General features: G+C 41.9%; 1 protein-coding gene across 1 annotated transcript; it reads right to left on the reverse strand.

The window, feature by feature from the left end:
• Positions 1 to 11,832: 11,832 nt before the first annotated feature.
• On the reverse strand, positions 11,833 to 23,506 carry exoc3l2a (exocyst complex component 3-like 2a). The gene is made up of 13 exons (XM_047607944.1): positions 23,282 to 23,506; positions 20,561 to 21,123; positions 19,630 to 19,844; positions 18,463 to 19,204; positions 18,248 to 18,362; positions 18,051 to 18,161; positions 17,861 to 17,961; positions 17,623 to 17,733; positions 17,364 to 17,499; positions 16,612 to 16,734; positions 16,344 to 16,499; positions 14,874 to 14,995; positions 11,833 to 13,205 (listed from the first exon to the last, which is right to left on the reverse strand). Exons 2-13 carry the CDS (start codon positions 21,097 to 21,099, stop codon positions 12,890 to 12,892), a joined length of 2,787 nt encoding a protein of 928 aa, XP_047463900.1. The 5' UTR covers positions 21,100 to 21,123; positions 23,282 to 23,506; the 3' UTR covers positions 11,833 to 12,889.
• Between the last annotated feature and the right edge of the window lie 29 nt (positions 23,507 to 23,535).

The raw sequence follows: 23,535 nt of genomic DNA on the forward strand, positions 1-23,535 counted from the left end.
ACGAGTCATAACTGTTTTGGAAATCTAAAGGAGGCTTACACAATATTAGGTTATAATGTTATGCCTGATCGGTATGTACTGTTCTTTGTGCAAGAAATATATCAAGTACGTGCAGAGATCTGTGCAGGGACACAGTACGCCGTGTCTGTACCATGTCTGGGTATCTCCATAGGTCAGTCTGAAGCCCGGGAGCTTAAAGTATTAAAGTAAGACAGACATTCAGCCTGTATCATCTCAACATACTGTAAGAGACGTTCTAACATTCATTCATCCATGCAAAAAAAAAAAAAAAAATGGAAAAAAGTAGCACATTTGAATCTTTGGTAGATAAGGGGCGCTATGGCGGTGCAGCAGTTAGCACTTTCAGCTCACAGTAAGAAGGTTTTGGGTTCCAACTTGCCAGCCGCCTGGGGCCTTTTTTGTGGAGTTTACATGTTCTCCGTGTGTCTTCTGTCAGTGCTCTGGCTTCCTCCCACATTTCAAAGACAGGTTAATTGGTGACTGTAAAGTGGGTGTGCATGTCAGTGTAAATAGCTATTTGTGTTTCCCTGCAAGGTGTGCTCTCACAGTGTCAGCTATGTTAGGCTCCAGCCCTTCCACTGCACCTTTAAGAATGAGTGGTAAATGCTGATGGATGAATGATTAATAATTGAAATGTTAGTATTTTATTCTCCTTGATTTGGAACTCTGAGGTGGGCTGCCACTTCACATGTTTTGGAATGTACTTTCCTTGCACAGGAGAATGATGTGTTCTCTGCAGCTGCTCAACAAACCAATAATAAACAGAATCAGCTTGAGTGCTCTGGGTCACTGTGTTTCTGCAGCGGGGCCTTCTCTTCTTCCCTGCGGAAATGCATCACCCTTTCAAGAACTCAGATTCCCGTTTCACCTGCACCCGTACCGTAGAAAAGAGTTTCCATTTCCTTGCTGCTTCCTCACATATCATCACTTGTTACCACACACCGTAAATGCCGTATGTTTATGACAGCCTTTCCTTCCAGGTTTCCATCCTAGTTTTCAAAGACATCCGTCGAAGGGGGCGCCCAGGCTTTTAAGGCAGGTTGACCTACATTTACTCAGATTGAGGTGTCTCTTTAGAATACGTACTCTCCCCGCCCATTCCTGAGAAACCAAGGTCTCTCATTTTCACCGACATTCCCAGAACTACACTATGATTTTAATAATAGCAGGCCGTAGACAAGCCGGAGGTGCTTCAGCTCCTACCCCACAGATCCACTGCCATGTCTGAACAGAGTGTGTCCACAATAGCCTCCACCACTTTGGTTCTTTGCTTGTGTCACATCCACAAACTTTCATCTGCTCCTGCTTGCATTTTATCGTAACATACTGCCCAAACTACTGTCCAAATTATTGTTTGGTAAGTGATGAAAATTTGGTTCAGCTTGCTTCAAAGAACCATTTACCTGTTAGTTTTTCATTACTGTCGGTAGCAGGCTCACGTGGCAACATCTGGGGATTAAAAATGGAAGGAAGTGCTAAAAATTGAAATGCATAAATAAACATGTTACACATTAGGTGCAGTCAGGCACAGCCAGAATCATTCTACTTTTTTCTCCACATAGGCCCCATATAGTCTTTGCACTTGGGTGATAGTGATGTAGCGTCTTCCCTGCAAAATATTGCTTGAGAATCTTAAAAATGAAATAAAAATGTTTATTCATGCTATTCCACTGCACTAAGAACTTGGAAAACCAGATTGCACTAGCAGGTGCACTGTATTTGGACATAATATTGCTTGGGGCTAAATGCCAGCATGCTAACATGCTCACAGTGCTAACATGCTAATGATGATTAGAGAGTCTAATGTTTATTATGTTAACATACACAATGATCAACAGCTCAACACTAAAACTGCAGCTGACACAAGTCGCCCTGTCTGCCCAAAATTTCACAGCAAGCCACCCATTTGTTGAGATATTTCACTGGAAACTACAAATTGAGTCAGAGCTTGTAACAATGGCTAGATGCATTTTCTGAGGACTGTGATAGTCTACACAAAATCACAAGACAGCCCATCCGGTGGCTGTCAAGATAGTGGAGATAGGCAGATCAACTGATGTCTACCTATTACCAACCATACAAACAGTTATCCCCTAATGTGGCTAAGGCCATGACTATAACACTGGTTCAAACATATTGTGTTATGCAGTCATATTACCAAAGTCACACCCAAAATCGTACACTGTGTGGTTGAAGCACCTGAACTCCTCCCAAAAGATGATGTCAATATGTGCAGTATTTGTTTTTGCTGCCTTTTGAAGTGGATTCACACAGCCCTACATAGCTTTGTGGCCTTCTTATTCATTTGTTCGGTTACAAAGAACAAAACAACGCTGAACAAAAGGAGGGACTGCAGGTATCGCCGTTCAAGGGCAAATGAATAAAGTTAACATCAGATCACAAACAGGCTCCTGGGAAAGCAAAGGTACCAATGGTTCTATGTAAAGCACCACCTTTGTGTTGGAGGAGCTCACATTCATGTCAATGTGTCAGTTTGGTCGCGTGATGCTTCACATTAGCCACTAGAGGGAGACAGACTGTAAACAATGGCAGCTCTCACAAATTCTGTCAGGATTGTTTAAAGTTTAAAAAAGAAGCAACTCTACATTACTAAAAGCAATATATCGAAAATGGTGTTTAATATTAACAATATTATATTTAACACAGGGCTTGAAATGATTATCAGTTATATCCTGTGAAGCTATTAGCAGTCATATATGTAGTTGTGTTGGTGCATCGTTAAACTATTCCACTGCTAGCCTCTAGATTTAGTCTCTAAATACTTTTAGAGTGAAAGGAAACAGATGAGCACAAACTAAAAGTTGCTGGTCTCCCTCACTCAAAGGCCCAGCTGACCAGTTGTTAAATGTGTTAAATGAGAGTGCAGGTTGAGAGCAGCGCACTGTCAGCAGGAGGGCAGAGAGGATGTGGAGTCATTAGGCTCAAACTTTAACTCGCTGATGAAAGATGAGGGGGTGTAGGGTGCAGGAGGGTCAGGAGGGGGTGAGAGAGGTTGCATTCACAACACACTGTGGTTCTGGTGTTTTGAGCTTTTGAACTGATTGCACTCATCTGGACTTCAAGACACTGGTAATCATTACACTCTTGAATTCAAGTGCGAATGCTCAGTTATGAATCCAAAAGAAAGGAATAAACAAAATAGAAAAAAGTTGGAAACATTATCCCAACTTGACAAAAGAACTGTTTAACTTCATTTAATTATCAAACATTTATTGTGGATTGTAATGTTTCTTTCTGTAATGAATGATCAAAACAAAGCAAATAACAGTGTATGTCATCTTTTGTCATGGTTCTTAAATTCTCAACTTCCAAGTGTGATGCAGCACAATTAAAAAAAACAACAGACAACGCTCACTGAGCTCTCACTGAATGTGTAACTTTGAAAATGACATTGGGTTATATTTTAATACAAATTTCCAGGATGGAAAGGGTTAAGCAGCTGTACACTTTTCTTTAAAATAATCCTTACATCTTAAGAAAAAAGCATTCTTTAAAACTTGCGTTTGAGTGTTTTTTTGTTTTTTTTGTATGTAAAATAGCACATGTGATCCATGACAACGTATTGTATTTACTTAAATCAAAGTGCGGTGACGGGAAACTGGCGCAGCAGTGTTGTATAACGTTATATTGCCACTCCATAAATAGTTTTTTATTTGTCATCTTCAGCAAACCTGTTTGGGATATGACACGGAGTGATGTGGAAAATTACTGCACAGACTGTGCTAATAATAGTGTTCATGGTTTTCTTTAGTCCCTCTAGCAAATGTCCTGGGAGTGGTTGGGAATAACAACCGTGTAAATAATATATAAACATCTGCACTTTAACCAAGACACATCGACGCATCAATAATAATAATATAACACATGAATCTACAATATTGTAACACTGAAACGAGCCATTCAGCATGATTTAAAGTTTTATAAATTCTTCTTGAAAGCACTTTCATGAGGTTTCTCATAAGATGCCATATTTTTGTAACGATGAAAACACCCACTTATTCTTTTTTAGTTAAACATTAGCCTTTTTACATATACAATGTAAAAGTAGTAACACCTGTAATATAGTCTACTCTCTTTTAAGTAAAAGCATTTATTTTGTCTCACAGCCTGCGGCCACTTCTGCTTCGTTTACTCTCTTTCTGTTTATCATGTCTCAATGTGCTGCTGATGAAAACATAATGTGCATCAAAAGCAGTTTGATGGTAATTGGTTTCACTGGATTTGAACACAATGAACAGGTTACACTGCGGGTCAGCATAATCCGCCAGCAATGTGGAAACAACACAGCCCGCAATCAAATCCAGAGAAGTGAATCCCTGGCTCCCTGCGGGTTCTGGTGCACAGGTCACACTTGTGTTTACCCTTTCTTTCACCTCCCTCTGAGATCAGATAACAACTCTTTTGGGGTCTAATGCTGTGAGTTTACTCTAAAACGTGCTTCAGATTTGGGTTTCCTGCAACACCTCTTCCTGATGGGGTACAGGACGCAACCTGCTTACGTAAATAAGCCGGGGGAGAAGGCATGAAGAGCCAAAGGTGAGACCCTGTGGCCATATTTCACAAGAGCAACCATTGTTTAGCTTTAGACTTATTCCTCGCCATGCAAAGTAGTTTCCGTCCTCGCAAATGGCCTGAGCCAATAAATTTGTTGTTAACGGCCGAAACAGACAACTTACTGGCAGGTACCGGGTCTCATGACAGAACAAAGTGGGGGAGGCTTCTTCATCGTGAACACCGGACCTGCTTTTAGCTGAACAAAGAGCGTATCATGCTGTTCCTGGGCAAAAAAAAACAGCGCCAGACGCACACACAAAGTAGTTGTCGTCAGGAAAATATGTCAGGAAAATATGTCCGGAACAATTGTCACTGAGTGATTCATGTATTCATCACTGATACACTAACTCTGCCACAGAACAGAAAGACAAACGTCACCATCCGAACATTTGAATTTGTCACATTACCCTAGAAACTGCCCAGAGGAGCACATCAAACACCAGCCACCGTCTCTTTTTAGGGGCTGCCTTGGTCATGTTTGTGTTTTGGGTTACAGCAACAGAAATACCAGAGAACAGAGGTGAGGACTCCAACACAGACTTCCCTCACAAATACTCTTTAAGGCCTTAAGGATGTCCGTTTGTCCACCCTGTTTTCCATGAAAAGATCTGACAGCGAGGTGAATCGCTGTCATCCCCACTCTTTCTCCTTTCTTTCACCCTCCCCTCGCCTATTTTTGACCGCTTGCTCGTTTCAAGTTTTTGAGGGACACGCAGAGAATGGAGCACTTCGTTACCAACAACAAGGACAACAAGACAGGCAAAGCAAATCTATCTCGGTGCAAAGGAATTGAGTCATGGAAAAGTTTTTTGTTTTAAAACAGTCATGCACAGATTTTGTCGGCTGAGAGAAACTAACAAGTGACTGTTGTGTGTCGTGCATGTCTGTGAATTTGTTGATATTATAGGCCACAAGCAGGAAGTATCTAGATGTGCAAATCTGGGAAACTGAACTGCGGAAAAGAGCTTATTGGCAGCTTACTCTATGCTACCTGTAGCTTTACAACCCACGTAAGACTAATCATTAATATCAGTGCAGCTGTTGCACATGAAATAGCTTTACAAATAAACAAGGCTAAGAGTCTACTGGGACAGCGGTAGCTAAATGCTCTTGTGCCAGACTGCTGGATAATGGCAGGATGCTATTAATTATTGCTGTGACGAGGAGAAGCTGGAGATGTTGTCATAATCTTGAGTTACCGGAGGACAAATGAAAAATCAGGGCTGATGATGGTGCTAGAGCAGAGGTCTTCAACGTTTTTCAGGCCAAGGACACCCAAACTGATGGAGAGATTAAGTAGGAACCCCCTACCTACTGTATGTGTTATATATTAAACTCAGCCTAGTGCTATGTATAATAAATTAAATATTAAGCTGTAAAAATAATACACTTGTTGAAATATTCATATATACATATATAGATATAGATATAGATATAGCTGCACTGTTAGCTTCTCTTCTGCTAATACTGCTAATACTGAATCTAGGATTTCACCTGGGGACTGAATAGGCTCTCGTCCAATAGCGGGGGAACCTGACGGAGTCAGCGTGTAATATGCGGCCTTGTCACTGGCTCGGCAGCGAAAGGGGCGGAGCCTACTGTGTACAAGAGGCTGAGATTTACATGTCTAGTGTGACGCTCCGTGTGAAACAGTGCGATGCTGGGACAGCTCCTGTATCGCTGATTGAGTGAAGCGCTGACTGAAAGATAATGTCTCCTGCCTCGATTTATCCCTTTACTGAAATATGTTGGGTTCGTGTTAACGTGTATTTAAAGGAATTTAAATTTGTTGGGGAAAATTTTTAAAAAATACATATAAAAAACGTCTAATCAACCAAAGATTTTGTGACCCCCCTGCGGTACCTCCACGGACCTCTTGGGGTTCATAAACCCCCTGTTGAAGACCAATGCAGTAGAGAAACCAGGAATTTGCACCAAAGTGATTATTTTTCATCTTGAAATCCTGGTCCAGAGCGGCCAGATTCTTCATGAACACCTTCATCTGTATCAACAAGGATCTTATCTTGGGGCCGTAACATCACATCCATAAATATTATCCTGCTGTGGCATTAGCTGAGATGTAAGTGGACTGTTGAAGTCACAAGCACAATCACAGTGCCACATTTTCTCATTCGTTCACACATAAATACACACCAGTACAAAACACTGGAAGCAGCTCTGTGTTCAGTGTCTCGCTCAAGGACACTTCACTTCATGTGGACCATGAACCAGGCATCCAACTGCTAACCCCTGATTTCTCGACAACCTGGAGTTTTCAGCTCATTTCACCAAAGCAGTACAATACTGTGGATCTAAATTAAACCAGTTTTGAGGTTCACCAATAAAGTCGACTTCCCAGTCTAGAATGAAGCTTATAGAACACCTAAAAAGCAGTCCTATGGTTTCTAGTGTTATAACTCATGTGCATTGCTTATTTTTTTGCCACCTGGAGGTCAGAGGTTTTCCTCTTATTTACTCTCTGGATCACCGCTTGATTGGCATCGATGCTGAGCGTCCTGCTGTAATGAGGCCAGGTCTGTGAGGCCAGGGGATGTGCTAGCATAAATACGGACAATCAGGACCAACAAAGTCTCCTCCTGTTTTTTTCTCACTATTATATGGACGTCAAAATAGTTTAAACAAAGGAAAACAAATAACTCCACAGGTTGGGATGTTTACAGTGTAAGTGGCATCTAGCCAGCACGGACCTGAGCAAAAATATTTATATCCATGCATCCACCCAGTGTAACTTCTAGCACACGTCAGATATGTCAACGGCAGAATTAATTCATTGCGATGCATGTTCTTTTCTTTTTTCTTTTTTTTTTTTTTTACACATTTTAAGACAAATGACTCAAGATATTCAACGTTTATTTTAGATAGAGTCTCTGCTTTGAACAAAGGTGAACTTCCTTTGCTCTGCCTGCTTGTGGCCAAGGCCGGAGGACGGTGATTTAATGTGGCTGTTGATAACGAAACAAACAGGTTGGCGTGTCTGCTCCGCCTGATCTGGGGTTGAGCGGGCACACGGAGGCAGGCCCCTGCATCTCCTTGTCGCTAAATAAAGATACACTTGATGGATACTTTCAGATAACATAAATCAGGATATCCCATCAGGAGTGACGAAGTGCACCATTGTTTTGGTTCAAGTGGGCAGCCATCCTGACAGACAGTGTACTCTGGACATGGGAGAGGACAGGAGGTTCTCTCTATTGAATCTTGTCCTGATGGGTCATGTCAGAACGGGTTGTTCGTGCTGTCCGTAGTTATGCAATGGATTCTTCTGACAACGCCGTGCATCATGTTACATGTGAGGAAGGGTCGGACGCTTCGCGATGCTCTATTTCTAAAAATGAAATGAATGAAGTGTACACAGAAGGTTTTGTTACGTGACCAACGGATATGATTGTAGGAAAAACTACATGGAGCTGGGAAGTTTTATGCACTGCGTACGTGGAAGTATCTAAGGACATATTCAAATCTACTTCATAGTTTGTGAACTAGTCTCACATTATTTGAGGAATTGGATTTCATTAGTGAATTCACTGGCTGTTGTAGATGATGCATGAATCAAAGACGGTCACAAACGAAAAAAAAGCGTGCACCAAGTTCTCTCGAAAAAACTCTTTATTCGCTGCACGTTGTTTCATCCGAGACCACTCTACCTCCGTCATGCAGATTGCCAGGCATTTCCTCCTCTGAGAGAGGAAATAAAGAGGTGTTTTTGTAAGGAGTAACCTTTAATTTCAGAAGTACTTTCAAAGAGAACGGCTGTAATGTTAATTCCACGCACGTGCGTTTCAAGTGTTTCCCCCATTGTCATAAATTTGTCTAGGCACCCACTACTTCACACAAATCAGAGAGGCTGACGCTGACTATTGTGACTTGATTCCATGTTTTTTATGTTTCTTTATAAATGTCCCACATTTACACATTTCCATGTCAAACATGTTTTTTCCCTCTAATGTTATTAAAATGTTCCCTGCATCAAGGTTAAGTTGCAATCCAAATGCATTACAGGATTGGAAAAACACTTCAAACATTAATCCCTACAAAAATGGAAAAATATTCATCTGGAGGTAACTGCATTATTGGCAAGTTTCTGTATCTGGCGCCCAGAAATCTCGTAGGTGGAATGTTCTGTAGAAATTCATCACAATCTTGAGATCAAGACACAGTCCAATCCAGGCGATGCACAAATAACAAACAACAAAGATTGTAAAAATTGTATTTATTTAATTATTTATTCACTTATTTATAAGTGTTAATTCAGTGGTTTCCTTTATTAAACAGTTTAAATCTGATGAGTGTTGAACGCACCATGGAGAGAAACCATCCGTCTGCATCTGCAACAGTAAGTAAAGCCCATGTTTCAGGTTAATCATACCTGATGCAGAGTCTAAGCTTTTTTCCCCCCTTTTCTGACAGTGTCAGATATTACAGAAACTATGCTGATATGTAAATATGAATATAGCTACAAAACCTAATCTAAATATTGTATTTTGACCAAGAATCCGCGCTACTTCTCTGCTTTTAGTAGCCTCCAGTGAGGAAAAGACATGGCTGGTTTAATCTGCCTTTATCCTCATTGTCAATCGCTTTGATTTTTAAATGATAATCCTCCTTTTAAATTCTGAGTTTAACTTTTTATTTGGGACATCAGAAGTTCTTGGATAAATAGGCCTTGTCATGCTCCTAGTCGTTATAGGCTTCTCTTTTTACATCACTATTGCTCTACTCTTCGCCTTTGATATTTATCTAATTAGCTCTGTATTCATTTATGTATATATAAAATAGCCACAATCTGATCTTTATGCTTTTCTGGATTTTCCGAATGCAAAATTGTTGGTGTGTGGTCTAAATGTTAATGGCAAATCCAGTAGAATGGACCCTTTGAAACAATGTGAACAGAAACCAACGTTGGGTTGTATTTTTACAGGTTGTCGCTAATGTCCTGTCCTCATATTCAGAGTATTAAAGGTCAGCTGATAACTGACGGAAAGAATTCATTACCAGACAAATATTTCAAAAAGTAGGAATCAGTCCGTTGAGCTTGTCAGACTTGGAGAGGGTAAATAAACTGTGGAACAGCCTGTCTAGACTAAACAAGCGCTAGTGCTCAGAGCTGACCCGAAATCAAGTGACCCTCTCAGCAGCAACACAATCTCTCGAGTACTTTTGAAACACAGCACACTGCACGAGAAACAAACAGAAAAGAGTGGAACCATGAAAAGTGCATGACAGTGTGAACAAAGACAGGGCACGGCTTGCTTCCGAAAACAAACAGCAAATATAGCCAGATGGATTTTCCATTGCAGAGTCGTGTTAATGAGAGGAAGCAGGGGAGTGCTTCCCAGGGATTGCATTGTGATACCGTTCACCGTTCCACCTCCAACAGCTTGATCGAGGGAAACCTCCGAGTGCTGGGCTTCATTCCTACCTGCCTTCTCAGTCAGAGATGGTAATCCCCGCTTGGGGTACTTGGAAAACAGACGCTGAGCATCCGCCTTCAGCCCGCTATATGAAAGGATGTCTGATAATGCTCTTAGATATATATATATGACTCAGAAGCCACGGTGCCAAACTTAACATTCAGTTTATGCCAACTTCACTTAATGTTCTTCCTGTTCTCTCCCACAAATTCTTGGAACGTATTAAAAATAAAAACAAGTGCACAGTGCAGTCAGAGGTCACAGATATCTACGCTCTATTGTTGGTAAAAGGTAAACACCTTGAATATTTGAAATGTGGTACTTGAGTCTTTGTTTTGATGCCTTCTCAAGTTTGCGCACCAATCACATTAAGACATAGCCGATACATGTACAGGAGTTACGCTGATGATCATCACCCGCTGACAATGTCAATAAATAGTGGATATGTCTAATGATATACTGTCTGCAGCAACAATAATTAAGTGCATCTGATACATTCACTCTAATGTCTTGTCATCTATTGAGCGGAGTCTCCATGATATATACAAATGGTTTTTACACTGTCCAGGCACAACACTGAAACCACTGACGGGAGAACTAAATAACATAAATCATCTTGTGACAATGTTCTACTGGGAAACCTTTGGACCTGGCATTCCTGTGGATGTTTCTTAGACATGTACCACCCACCTAGACCAGACCAGACACCTCCAACCCATAGCAATGACACTCCGTGATGTTCAGCAGCCATCCTGAGCAGGATGCAACCTGACACAGACACACAAAAACAGTTCAGGAACAACTCAAAAAAACACGAAGAACCTGAATCCTAAATTCACTAGATCCCCACACCAGTGGTTTGTTACCACCAAACAACCCCCAGAAATAAAATTCATCAGCAGACATATAGGACGCCCTCGGGAGGATCACATCCATTCTCTGATGAGTCACAGTTTTGGAGGCACAATGTGACCCTTGTGCATGTTTCATGCTACATGCGTAAGTATTATTATTTTTTAAAAATAAAAAATCCAGACGGGATCTGTAACTGCTTAGATGTCCACTGATCTCTTTGTGTGTCGCTTTCTGTGATTACCTTTGATTCATCCCTAAGAGACCCTAAGTGTGTTCCCTCCTATTGTACACATGGAACTACATCTGTATTTTTTTTCATTTTAAGATAAACATATCTCCATGTGTCTACCCACTGACATTAAAATCCCACAAAATGTCGACATTACTAAGCAGCCAGCTGGTCATTCAAATTCAGATATTAACCCTCTGTCCTGAAGAGGTCTGCATGCAGAATAACCCCTGCCGAGGCTGGCCGACTTTGTTTTGAGGAGCCCACGAGCAGCTCAGACATGAAAAAGCTCCGTGGCTGCGGCCAAGGGGAAGTTCCCTCCTAGTGCATAACGTAAACTTGGCTCCAATAAAAGCATCCGTTGGCACCTTAGTGGACAACAGGAAATCTTTGTTTATTAAAAAACATCCCGTTGTTGGCCTCGGGGTGCGTGACCCTTCTTGTTGTACGATGGCGGCGCGTCATATAGCACTAGTGCTGGAGCCCCATATTTCAAGATCTGTTTATTGAACAAAGCAGCCATATCCTTAAGATAAACAACAGAGGCATAAAGTATGTGTCTATATGTACTGGCTGCATGGATGGTGCGTCAGCCCGTCCTGTCAAAGTGCCTCTTGGTATGTATTGTTTACCACAGCAGTAGACTAAGAGTCTGACACTCCCACGTTCAGTGGTCATAGCACCTACAAATAGAAATTGGCAGAAGAAGGAGCCAGACCATTTTTAAGAGTTGACTCATCTTTATCAACATCCCGGATGCAAACAAATTACATTTTTTTCACCTGTAATACAAAAGAGTATTGAATGACAGAGAATGACGTAATTTGTTTAGTCTGCCCAGTCAATGGGCTTTATTTGTGTTTCCAGCAATAGATCCATTTCATTCACAGTGAGAGTTTAACTCATTTACATTTCCATACACAACATCCTCACACGCAGTACTATGCAAAGGTTTTAAAGTAAAGTGAGGATGCTTTCAAAAGCTCAATTAATACTTTTTTTTATTGTCCATCAGTTAAATTCATATTAAGTGCAATAAAAAGAAAAAAAATCACACCGTTTGCATTTCGAAACAGCACCAGTTCTCGTTCTTGTAGCCTTCTAATCACTCTCTCAGTCTCTTCTGCTGCTTTATGTAATCCTGTTGTGAAGTCATGATTCTGAGTTCATTGCTCTGTGGAGACCCGAACCTATGTTACAGGTCTTCCTCTCACTGAAAACACTTTTTGTGACTCTGGATCAGTGCCGTGCTGCAAAATGAATTTGGGACCGATCAGATGCATCTCTAAAGGTATTTTGTGCTGGATAACAATCAAACCATATAAAGTGCCTGTAACACAGTATTGTACATATGTGCTATGGGATTATATAATCTGTAAATATATACTGAACAACAACCACTGTAAATCTTGCATCCGGAAGCAGATATTCCTGCAAGGACATGGATGAGTAAAAGCCTAAAAAAGACTGAACACGTTACATTTTGAGGATATTTTATATCACTTCTTACTTCTGTAGATGTGTAGGTCAACTTAAAAGTACTATAAATGGTGAGATATTACAATACACTGTTTCACATTTCCATTAAAAACACACCTGCAGAGATGGCGAAAAGTCAGTAGGTCAGGGAGCATGTACATCATGAGCAGTACCTGAGGTCAAGTTTCTTTCTAAGTGTTGCAATATTTGGTACAATCAGTTTTTTGGTCAAGGTGCATGTACATCTCACTAGAATCTTCACAGTGTTTCTGTGACTGCTCTCCTGGCACAAATACAGCTAGTCTTCTCTATGAAGCTTATTTGTGTCTTCCATGTGCTCGGTGGGTTGAGGTGTCGCATTTCTGATACTTGTCCTGGGGTTTCGCCGCGGCCGGTGCTCTGAGAACCAGTTAGTGACGGTCATGGCCAGGCGGAGGAGACCCAGGCTGATGCAGTGCACCTCTGAGGTGATGGGGATGTCGGAAAAGAGGGCGTGGTCCCTGCACATGAGGGTGCTGCTGCATTCAAAGTCTTTGACAATGTTGAGGATCTCCTGTCGCTCCGTTTGCCTCATCATCCCTCGTACATTCAGCAGGGTGGAGACGTGTTTCTTCCTGTGGGGAAGAAGGATACAGAAAGGAAGGAGCACAGACTGATTAAACGGAAATCAGGACTGTCTGGTGCCGTCAAAGGCTGTCATTACTTGGACGAGAAGTCACACTTTGAGTCATACAATCTGTTTCTGGGGAAAGAACACATAAAGGCTAATATTTCACATTCGATTTGTTTCACATCTAAGAAATCATTCAGTAATAACAATTTTTACATAAAATTATAGATTGAACAAAAGCTAAACCAGCACAACTGGTTTTTGTGTACAGCATAGGTCTTCAACAGGGGGTCCGCGGAGGTACTGCAGGGGGGTTTGCAAAATCTTTGGTTGATTAGACATTTTTATATATATATTTTATTTTCCCCCACAATTTACACATGACAAATTTAAATTTCTTTAAATACACATTAACATGAATCCAGTGAAATCCCAGATATCAGCAGATGAGAAGCTAACTGTGTAGCTCGCTCATGTCAGCCAACTCCTGAGACCAGAATGACTTGGTGATTCATTGTCCCTACTACTTTTAGCCGTTTAGATGTCTAAAGTCAAAACTTGAATCCATCAATTATATTCTTTATCTGTCAATACACCAGTTACGTATGTTTATGTCAGGTATGCTCATGTTTACGGCAGTTGCACAGCCCCCCTACTGTTGCACATGTTTGAAATAAGGAAATGAATATTGGAATCTGTGTATTATTTGAATAGCTTAATATTGAATGCAACATGATAATAATAATGTATATTTATAAATAGCACTAAGCCAAGTTTAATACATACAGTAGGTAGTGGGTCCCTACTTAATGTCTCTATCAAGTTGGGGGTCCTTGGCCTGAAAAAAAGACCGCTGGTGTATAGGTTTACAGGTTATAGGTTTATAGGTTTTGTGAAGGCCTGGTTGTGACCAATGTCTGTTTCATTGATTCGTGCTTTGCTTGACAGGTACTGTGCAGATATCAGTGAATATAGAGAAAAGCTCCAGGTTGTCATGTAAAGTCATGTGTAGGCATAATTTAATGGACAAGACTGGTCTCAGGTGAAGTTAAATGAAGCACCCAGAAAACTCAAGGAAGGCCGGCAGCCTTTGATCTCCTAAAATACCAGCAGGGGATGCTGTATTGTAAACAAAAGCAGTTAGTTAGCATGTCTCCAGGCCTGAACTACGGTGTTTTCTCTCCTCTAGCACACCTCTCTCTCTTTGATTCCAAGTGTGGCACCAGTCTGTCTCCTGCAGGGTGGCAGGAACAGGAAGTACTCGGCAGCAGCTTCCTGTCTGCTCCTCAGAGGGTAATGCATCACGCGCGCTCGTAGGTTGCCAACCGTCACTTGAGTCTTAATCGGTGCACAAACACCCCCGCCCCCTGAGTCCACTCTGCCTTATCCATTCTCAAAGCAAGCCTGCGCCGCTCTCCAAAAATAGCAAAGTTAATGTAGATATGCATCCGCACTCCTTTTCCTTGTTTTGATCCATTGTGACAAAAAAATGAAAAACCCATGCATCGTCTCACATTTTCTTACACTGGCTTTGTTCCAAAAACAACACAGCAAATGTGTGGCTGTAAGCATAAAATAATATAGGGCCTTTGGGGGACCAGCGCAGAGAATATCTGTTTTTCTAGATGCTTCCTGGTGGCAACGGTAACGTTAATTTGTGAAATATCCTCACCTTATGTCTGGAAACTCTTTTACCAGGACGGCCACCTCCATCTGGATGGAGGGGGTGTCTTCCAGGAGAATGATGTCAGCTAGGTGGCAGAGGAGGCTGTCCAGCCAGGATGCATTTGATTCCTGAAGCAGAAAGATGAAAAATATGTTAATATTTATTATGGTGTGGACTTGTTGAGTTTTCAAGAAGATGCGTCGCTACTCATCCAAACAACCTCTTCAGTTCTTAGTGACTGGTGTGAAGTTTGGGTTTTAAGTAAGGGTTTTATCTCTGGGTGGTGCACCTGTTGGAACTTAGTTGACCAAGGTCTGTTAACAACCAGACACCCACTTTTAATTAATTAACTTGTTTTGATGATTTTTTTTTTTCTTCCAGTGCTTGGTGCCCTCATGATCTGGTCTGGACAAGGAACTCCAGAGCCAAGGTCTAAATGTGGGAGAAAATTTTTGGGACCAGATAACTTTTTATTTTTTGGATATACAACCATTTGAACGACTAAGAATCTTCACAGACATATTGTTATCGTGCAGCACATATATTACAAATGTGAACTGATCACTGACATTTCAATCAGATAAAGTCTGTGTTGTTGTTTTTTTATCATTGTTCGTCCAAATGGCTTTTTTTATGTGTTAGACAAGAGATAATACGAAGTCCAGTGAACAATCAAACCTTCAGAGGAAACACAAATTAATGCCTCTAAAGGCCAGAGGCCAAACATTTAGATACGCTAAGTGAATAACAAAACTCCTCCTCTGTTTTCTTAGTTCTTGTTTTTCGGACTCAGGAAATAGAAAGCAGAATTCTTTGTCTTGGCATTCACTAAAAATAAAGACGTCTTTTTTAGACAGCCATTAAAAACTCATCTTCCTCCTCCCCCCAAGTTCCCTGTTTCCACAGACACTTAATCCCGCTCCTTTGCAAAAGGGGCCATCAAGGCCATCCCAAAGTCACATCAAAGCCGGCCAGCTGACAGGAACAGGAAGTTCCTTCCTAACACAGCAGCTTCCTGTTGTCAGCCGAGGTGACGGACAGTTGTTTGAACTCTCACACAGAAAGGGGGCAAATGCCACGCTGTCAGGCCCAGTTGTTTTACACCCTCTTCCCCCTTTTGGCAAGTGCTAACGTAAGCCCAGTTCATCCATCTCCATCTCACTGACGGCAGCCTTCTTTCAGAGTTCACTCCTGTATCAACACTGTCTGAGTTATTCCTGACCTAGGAAGTTCCAGGGTCAGGCTCCATTCACCACCGCCAGGCTCTGTACTCCATGCCAGCTCTGCTCTCTATTTTTAAGAATCAGCAGTTCGGGATTATTTAATGCTTGTGGTCCCCGGAAAAGTAGCCATTAGTTCTGTCTGGGAAGTTTTAGACTTCATTCTCCTTCTTTACACACATTAAAGAACACCTACCTTGCTAAGTCAGCTAAATGGAAAGTAAAATGTTTAGTTTTCTGTGAAAACCAGACTCACCAGATCCTTGAAGAGTCCTTTTAGCTGTTTGGCCTCATCTTGAAGACGGAAGGCCATCCTCTTCCTCATCTTGGAGGACGTGCAGATGACCCTTCTCTTCATGATGGCTCGGACATACTCCACCAGGACCCGCCGGTGCACTTCACCCACCAGCGTCTGCCAGTCAAAACATTATGCACTGATTGGCTACATATAACCTTGAAAGCAATTGCAGTGGAGGGTTTAAACATGTTAGCCACCAACTCAGCCAGGTCAGACAGGGCTTTACCTGATATGGTGGAGGGTCCATCCTTCTGAACTTCTTGAAGTGTTGTTTAATGCTGGCCTCTATTGCGTCAAAGGCCTCTGTGTTGTTCAGCCATTTTCTCTTTATCAGCTTGTCAAAGAAAGGCTGAAATGACAATGGACCAAAATTAATATATTCTGCAAACAACCTGTAGTCACTAGATACACTGTTAGATTTTACAAATCTAATATAGTACATCCAGCTACCACCACATCTGCTTGTAAGATTTACAATATAACTTCATTTTTACTGAAATACATTTTTGAACACAGGGGCTTTATGGGGATTTTACAAATATTGCTAATACTGTGTAGGTCTCCCATGTGTCTCCATACAGTTATGACTCATCAGAGAATGGACATGGGCCTTCTGGGGATGTCCAGTGGTGTCTGGTAACATGATGTTGTTAGTGGGGGCCTTTTGATTGAGGTGAAGGGCATCTGTGGATCATCCCACAGATACTTGATCAGTTTGGGACCTAATGAATTTGGAGGCCAGGTTTTTTTTGTGTATGTTTGTGTCAGGCTCCATCCTGCTGCCATCAAGCAGTGTCATTGGTATGGGATGGGGGGTACCTGGTCTGGTCTAGGTGGGTGGTACATGTCTAAGTAACATCCATCCATGAATGCCAGGTCAAAAAATTTCCCAACAGAACACTGAATTATCAAGATGGTCCATGTTATTTAGTTCTCCTGTCACTGGTTTTAATGTAATCTTGCCAGGGTCTTACTCACCCTGATGTGCTCAAACAGTTTCTCTGTCAGCACCCTCACTGACTGGTTGATGATCCTGTCCAGAGAGGTGTTGGCTCTTTGCGCTGACTCCTCGCTGCCTTGTGGGTCACACTGCCTGCAGCGCTCCACAAAGGATCTATGGGTCACACAAGAAATATGAAACTTCACCTTATTCACTTGCATCTTTCCCAAAATTGTTCGGATAAGTAGTGTCATTATTCATTATAATTTAGTAATTATTTAGTATGTAATTCTTTACCTGAGAGGAGGGCAACAGTTAACCAGAGCTATGGTCCTGGAAACGTATCCATCTCCTCTGTCTCCAAATTCTGCCTGAGTCTCATGAAAAATCTCCACCTTCCTCTGGAAACTGGACATATAGAGGATTTATCAGAACCTTCTGAATGCTATAATCTACAACGCCCATTTTAGTTTAGGTCACACTTAACAAAAACTTCAGTGAAAGGTAGTTTTTTGTCTTTCTGAGATGCTCTCACCTGTAGAGAAAGTTAGCCAGTCCAACGAGACTGCAGCGAGCCACTCTTGCTCCTAGAAACTGGTTCACGGATGTTGATCTGTCCAAGTCCACCTTCAGCCTCTGAAAATGTGAAAAAAAAACATGAAATGAGACTGTAACACTCAAGAAGGAGTGTACTAAACCTTTTTCACATGGCTGCAACCTTGTACCTGGATGACTGAGCGGGCCAGGTGCGACTGAAACTCCTCAATGTGCAGAGTCTGGGCCCATCGCCGCTCCTCTTCATCCAGAACCTGGAGCAGCTCTGTTGTCACCTTATCCTGATAGTTACATCATGAAGTTACAACCTGACTGCTGCTGTTTTGATTTTACAAGGAACAGAGTGTCAAAACAATGATTTTCTTACCCTGACAATACTGATGCAGTCTTGTTCTAGCCTGTCCACCGTCTCTTGAGGGAGAATTGAATCCAGTGTGCCATAGTTGATGGGTGTGGTGGTGCCAATGGTTCCTAGAACATCCCTGATTGAAAATATTCAATGATTAATCAAGTAACAGTTGGGTTTGCATGATATATTACTGGAGCATTGAAACATTAAATAAATAGTATGTCGCCACAGACCTGTTGTAGATGTTGTAGAACCAGTCTAGTAGTGAATACACATCCGTGATCTGCAGTGGGCCACTGGTAATGGTCCGAAGACGTTTGGCCACAGCTCGATGATAACTTTCCACATACACTTGGAAAGCAGCAAACTCCTCTGGATATATGGATACAGCATTCCTCCTCGCTGCATCGAGGTCATCTACCATTCGACACCTCAGGCGCTCCAGGTAATAGGCCAGCTGGCCCGCCTGGGTGTCCACTTGATGTGGCAGGCTCCAGTCCGCGGCCTCCGCCACGGCCTGCCTCCACTTCCTCTTCAGTTGTCGGGGACGATGGCTTGACTGGATGAAGGAGAGCTCTCGTTCTGGCTTGGTCTCTTCTCTCAGGACCCAGGCAGCATCCGCATGCTCCTCTTGTTGAATCACCAGCACCACCAGACCAAGGTTGGGCCCAGCGCTGGGCTGGCGGAGGGACTCCCGTACTACATCCCACATTTCCTTTTGCAGCGCTTCATATAGAAGCTCTACGTCTTTTGCCTTTCTGCGGCTTGAATCCAGTGTTGCATTGGACTCATCCAGAGATGAGGATGACGAAGGGATCATGCTAGATAGGGGGCTGGGACTTTGGACAGGTGTCAGAGTGGGAGACGTTGCAACTGGCAGGAGAGACAGGAGCTCACACTCTCGCTCCAGCTCCTGAATGTGTGTGTCAGCCAGGAGAAGGTCCCTGTGGTTGACCAACTGCAGAATCTCGAGAACTGTGGGGAACCAAAAGAGAAATGGAGCAATCAGGCAAACTTGGCAACTTGTCTGCTTTATTGGCTATAGAGTAACAGTACATTTGCCTGTGTGACAAAACTGGGCTATTTGCTGCTCATTCTGAGCTCCTCCCTGTGGAGTCTGCGACACAGTAGCTTGGTTGAACTTCTATCAGGAGGAATCTAGGGTGGCAGGAAACGCAGTCATTTCCTGATTTCACAGCCTGCTGCTGAGTGAACCCAGTGACTCAGGCATCTGGGGACTTCTTGGCCTGATCAGGTAGCTGTCTGGGATCAAGAGGAATCTTGCAAAAACTTGACCAGGAAGAGCAAAGTTCTCCAAAGTAAAGGAGTCAGCTCACCAAAGTCCTCAGTGTCATTTGATAAGCACACAGCTTTCCACTTGATGTTTCCATCATAATTACCTGAGAGGGGTTCTCTGGTTTTGACCACCGGGTCATCCTCCACCGTTTCCTCTTCAGCCTCTTGGGACGCCTTGTCTGACATGGATTCTCTCTTCAGCTTGCCCAGGCTGATCTTGAGGAAGGAGGGTCGCCTGGAAGTCTCTGCCTCACTTTCTGCCACGAGATCCCCACAGGGCAGGCTTTCTCTGCGTTCCTCCTTACGTCGACCCGTGAACCTGCAGTATCCACAGCAGGAGCAAAGAACATTAATGATGGAAAGGTCTTTCAGTCAAACACACTTGGCGGCATGGAGTTTGTATTGTGCTGTACCGAATACCTAGGAGCAGCTATGTTTGGTATGCCACACATTCACACATCTGCTAAACTGTGGTGCTTTAGACCTTGGCTATCCCAGTTAAAAATAGTTCCATTCACTGAGCACATCAAGTACACAACATGTCACTGAAAAACAAAGAGGTTCCTTCAATCAACAAGTTGCTATAGCATATTACATAACCCTTCAGGAAACAACCGCACTATATGTTGTTCTATTACTGACCAGAAAAGGTAACACAGGATTTCCATCTCCCCTGGGACTCAGGGCTTTGTCAGTCTCAACTGACGGAAATTTTTTTCCAATTTCTTTATTTTGCTTCACTGGGTGGACTGTAGAAATGAATGGTGCGCGTACAGAGCGTAGCTGAGCCCATTATAAAGGGGTTTTGTTTTAGTTTGTTTGTAGGAATATTGTTTTATAAAGTTCTAAAAGGCATTTTTCTTCTGTTTTAATTTCAGAAAATCACCCTATTTACACATTATATATTTTACCTTTACTATTCAAGTTCTGTTTTTGGCAATTACGCACCCTACAGCAATGTCAGACATAAAGACAACGGCTAAACTCAATCAAGATCACACTGTTCCTCCTTCTTTCCCTCCCATCCCTCCTCACCGGAGCAGTGTCATAATTCCCTCCGAGCCCCTGCGTAGTCCTTTCTTTTTCTCCTTCTCGGTTGGAAGCGTATTTGAGTCTCCAGGGCTGAAGTGGGGAGAGTTGTTACTCCATACATTGCGTCCTGATATGCGCAGCCCTTTCCCTAGTTTTCCGAGGGTTTTGAGTGGCGACACCCCACAGATCCTCTCCAGTGTCCCCCTGAGCGGCTTCCCTTTGGGGTTCCCCGCCCCGTGCCTCTCTGCGTTCACCTCGTTTTCCTCCTCTTCCCCGTCACGGGACGACCTGAGGTTACCCCTGACCTCACCCATGATGAGGCCCATGTCACCTCCGTTCCTTTCATCCTCGTCCAGGTCCACATCCTCAAAGGGGTTCAGGTTCTTGTTCAGATCTTTTAGGTCATTCAGCTCCTTCAGGTCGTTGAGATCATTCAAGTCCTTCATGTCCAGGTCCAGCCGGGGCAGAATCAGTTCTCCATTCACTCTGGGGAATTCGTGGCAGCTCTTGGATCTTCCAGGGAGCTTCTTTAGGATAGGCATGGTTGCAGATGATACTTTCACAAACTGCAGAGAGACGACAATGTGTAAGATGTTGTCAGAATGTTCAACCACACAACCGCTGTGAAAAGGTAAAATATGAGCAGCTTGTTAAATCAGTCTTTTTGTTCATTCATTTTTTGACTTTTACTAAAACTAATAAATAATAAAATCATAAAACACACAATATGGATACCACAGAGAACAAGCAACCATAATGTATCTTCAATAAAAGGCAGAAAGTTTAACTTCTGAAAATTTGAAAGCTGTCTTTTCCGGTGGTCTGTCAACCATCTGACAGTTTATATAACAGAATTCAAAAACATCCTTTCACATAATGGTTATGTAATGGCTTTGACTACACACATAGGAAATATGCATTCAAAATATTGTTGAATTAACATGTGTTACGCTGCAAACTTGTATAAGCATTTTTGATATGGAGAGAAACAGACCTGAAGTCTATTAAACATAATCTGCTCATAAGTGGCAGGAGTGCTATAGAAAGCTAATTATTCACCTTAAATAGGACTTTTTTTATATATAGAATATGCTGTTTCACTAAATTATTTTATTTCTTTACCAGATAATCTGGTTCTACAAGTCCAAGAATAAAGTGTACTGATTTTGTAACAGACATGGATCAGAAGTTTATCTCCTCTAAAATAATTTAACGCCATGATGCAGAAAACTCTCTGAACTGTCAGCCTACCTTATAAATTAAGTGATGTATCAAAATCCATCTTTTGTCATCACAAAGGTGCCAAACACTTTCTTGGAACCTGACATCCCTGCCTGTTGTTTTTTAAAGTATCAGGAGGACTTCAGAAAGTAGTCCTCAGTTCTTCACCAACAACACGCTCTGTTCTGATTTTTGTCAGGTCTGTCCTGAACTAATGCACACATGCCCACATCTTTTACAGGAACAGTTAATACAAGGTATAAGTCTAAATAGTACTGTATTTCTGTCACAGCTAATTTGTGGTTGCATTCTGAATAAGTCAAATCGAGTGTCCTCTGAAAGACAACGGGCTGATGGCTGCTCCCACAGTCTTTTAATTGTGAAAGTATCTCAGCAAAGAAACACTATCCAGGGAACACAAAGAGGGAATCTTAAACTAAAGCCTGCAAACCTCCTGTTGACTTAAAATATACCTTATTATATACAGCTCACATCCATTGGCTCCATTCACATCTTACATTTACACTTACATCACATTATTTACACTGGAGATAGAAGAGAATCATTTCAGTATGAAAGGGAAGAAGACATTGCACAATCCGTGTAAGACAGATTTTTTTCTCACTTAAAACTGGCACTGTATACTTTTACCTACTGTTTTTAATTTTAAACATAATATGCCCAATATCTAAAACTAAGATCTAAAAGGTTACAGATGTGGAAACACTGTAAAGTATATAGCCAGTTTGTCCTCTCCTGTTTTTATCTGATCAGCATCACTTTTGCTTTGCTTTATTTAACCTGTCCACTTGGAACAGGGGCAAGCACTTGGAAGACAGTGAGAATAAGTTTTTGATAACTACTTGGTAAAGGTTTCACTCACCGGGTTTATCTGGAAATTGTGTTACAATCATGGAGACAAGTAATTACTTGGAATTTCAACAAGTGAGTCGCCAAATTGAGGTAGAAATATATCAATCATGAATATATATAATGTGAAAGCATAATTACCTTTACACAAAGCCACAGGCGTCACTAATAACTGAGACACTTCCTTTGGGCTATGTGTGATGTGTTACATTTGAAAAGACATCAATAAAAAAGTTATTTTTACATGCCCTCCATTCATTTCTTTTCTTTTTCCTGCTTAAGAACTTATGGACTGAAATCAGAACATGTTAATGTCAGATATAAAATAAGTAAAATAAGAAAATTGTTTGATTTTAATGTGACAAATTCCAAGATGGAAAACTCAACTGAACAGTTTATGAATATTGTCAAATGAACTATTTCAGTTGTGTTTGACTCAAACCCCCACATTCATGAAAAGTATAGAAGAGTATAGAAGTGGCAACTGTCCAAACACAACTACTTCTACAGTAAAACAATAATTTGAACAGAGTTATCATATATATCACCAGAGTAACAGCCGCCTTGAATGAACAAAGAGCAATCTCTCGAGCAATAATCGAAGCATCAGTGAGACCAGAGACTGAGACTTACCTGATGACAATGCCTTGCTGTGTTTCAGTACAGTGTCATCCTGGAGTGCGCTGGTGGTGTGAGCTGCCAAGCTGTTGAGTGGAATGTGTGCATGTGCATGTGTGTAAGCCACTGATGAGTGTGAGAGCGTGTCCAAAAGTACTTGGTGACTCAAGAGAGCAATGTGGCTGCCTGTGGTTTCCTGACGGGCTCTATTGTGGTGGAAGGTGATATGTTTTCCTGAGGAAAAGCCCGTCCCGTCCTTTCTCCCCCTC

This window comes from Mugil cephalus, chromosome 15, assembly GCF_022458985.1.
Source record: "Mugil cephalus isolate CIBA_MC_2020 chromosome 15, CIBA_Mcephalus_1.1, whole genome shotgun sequence".
NCBI lineage: Eukaryota > Metazoa > Chordata > Actinopteri > Mugiliformes > Mugilidae > Mugil > Mugil cephalus.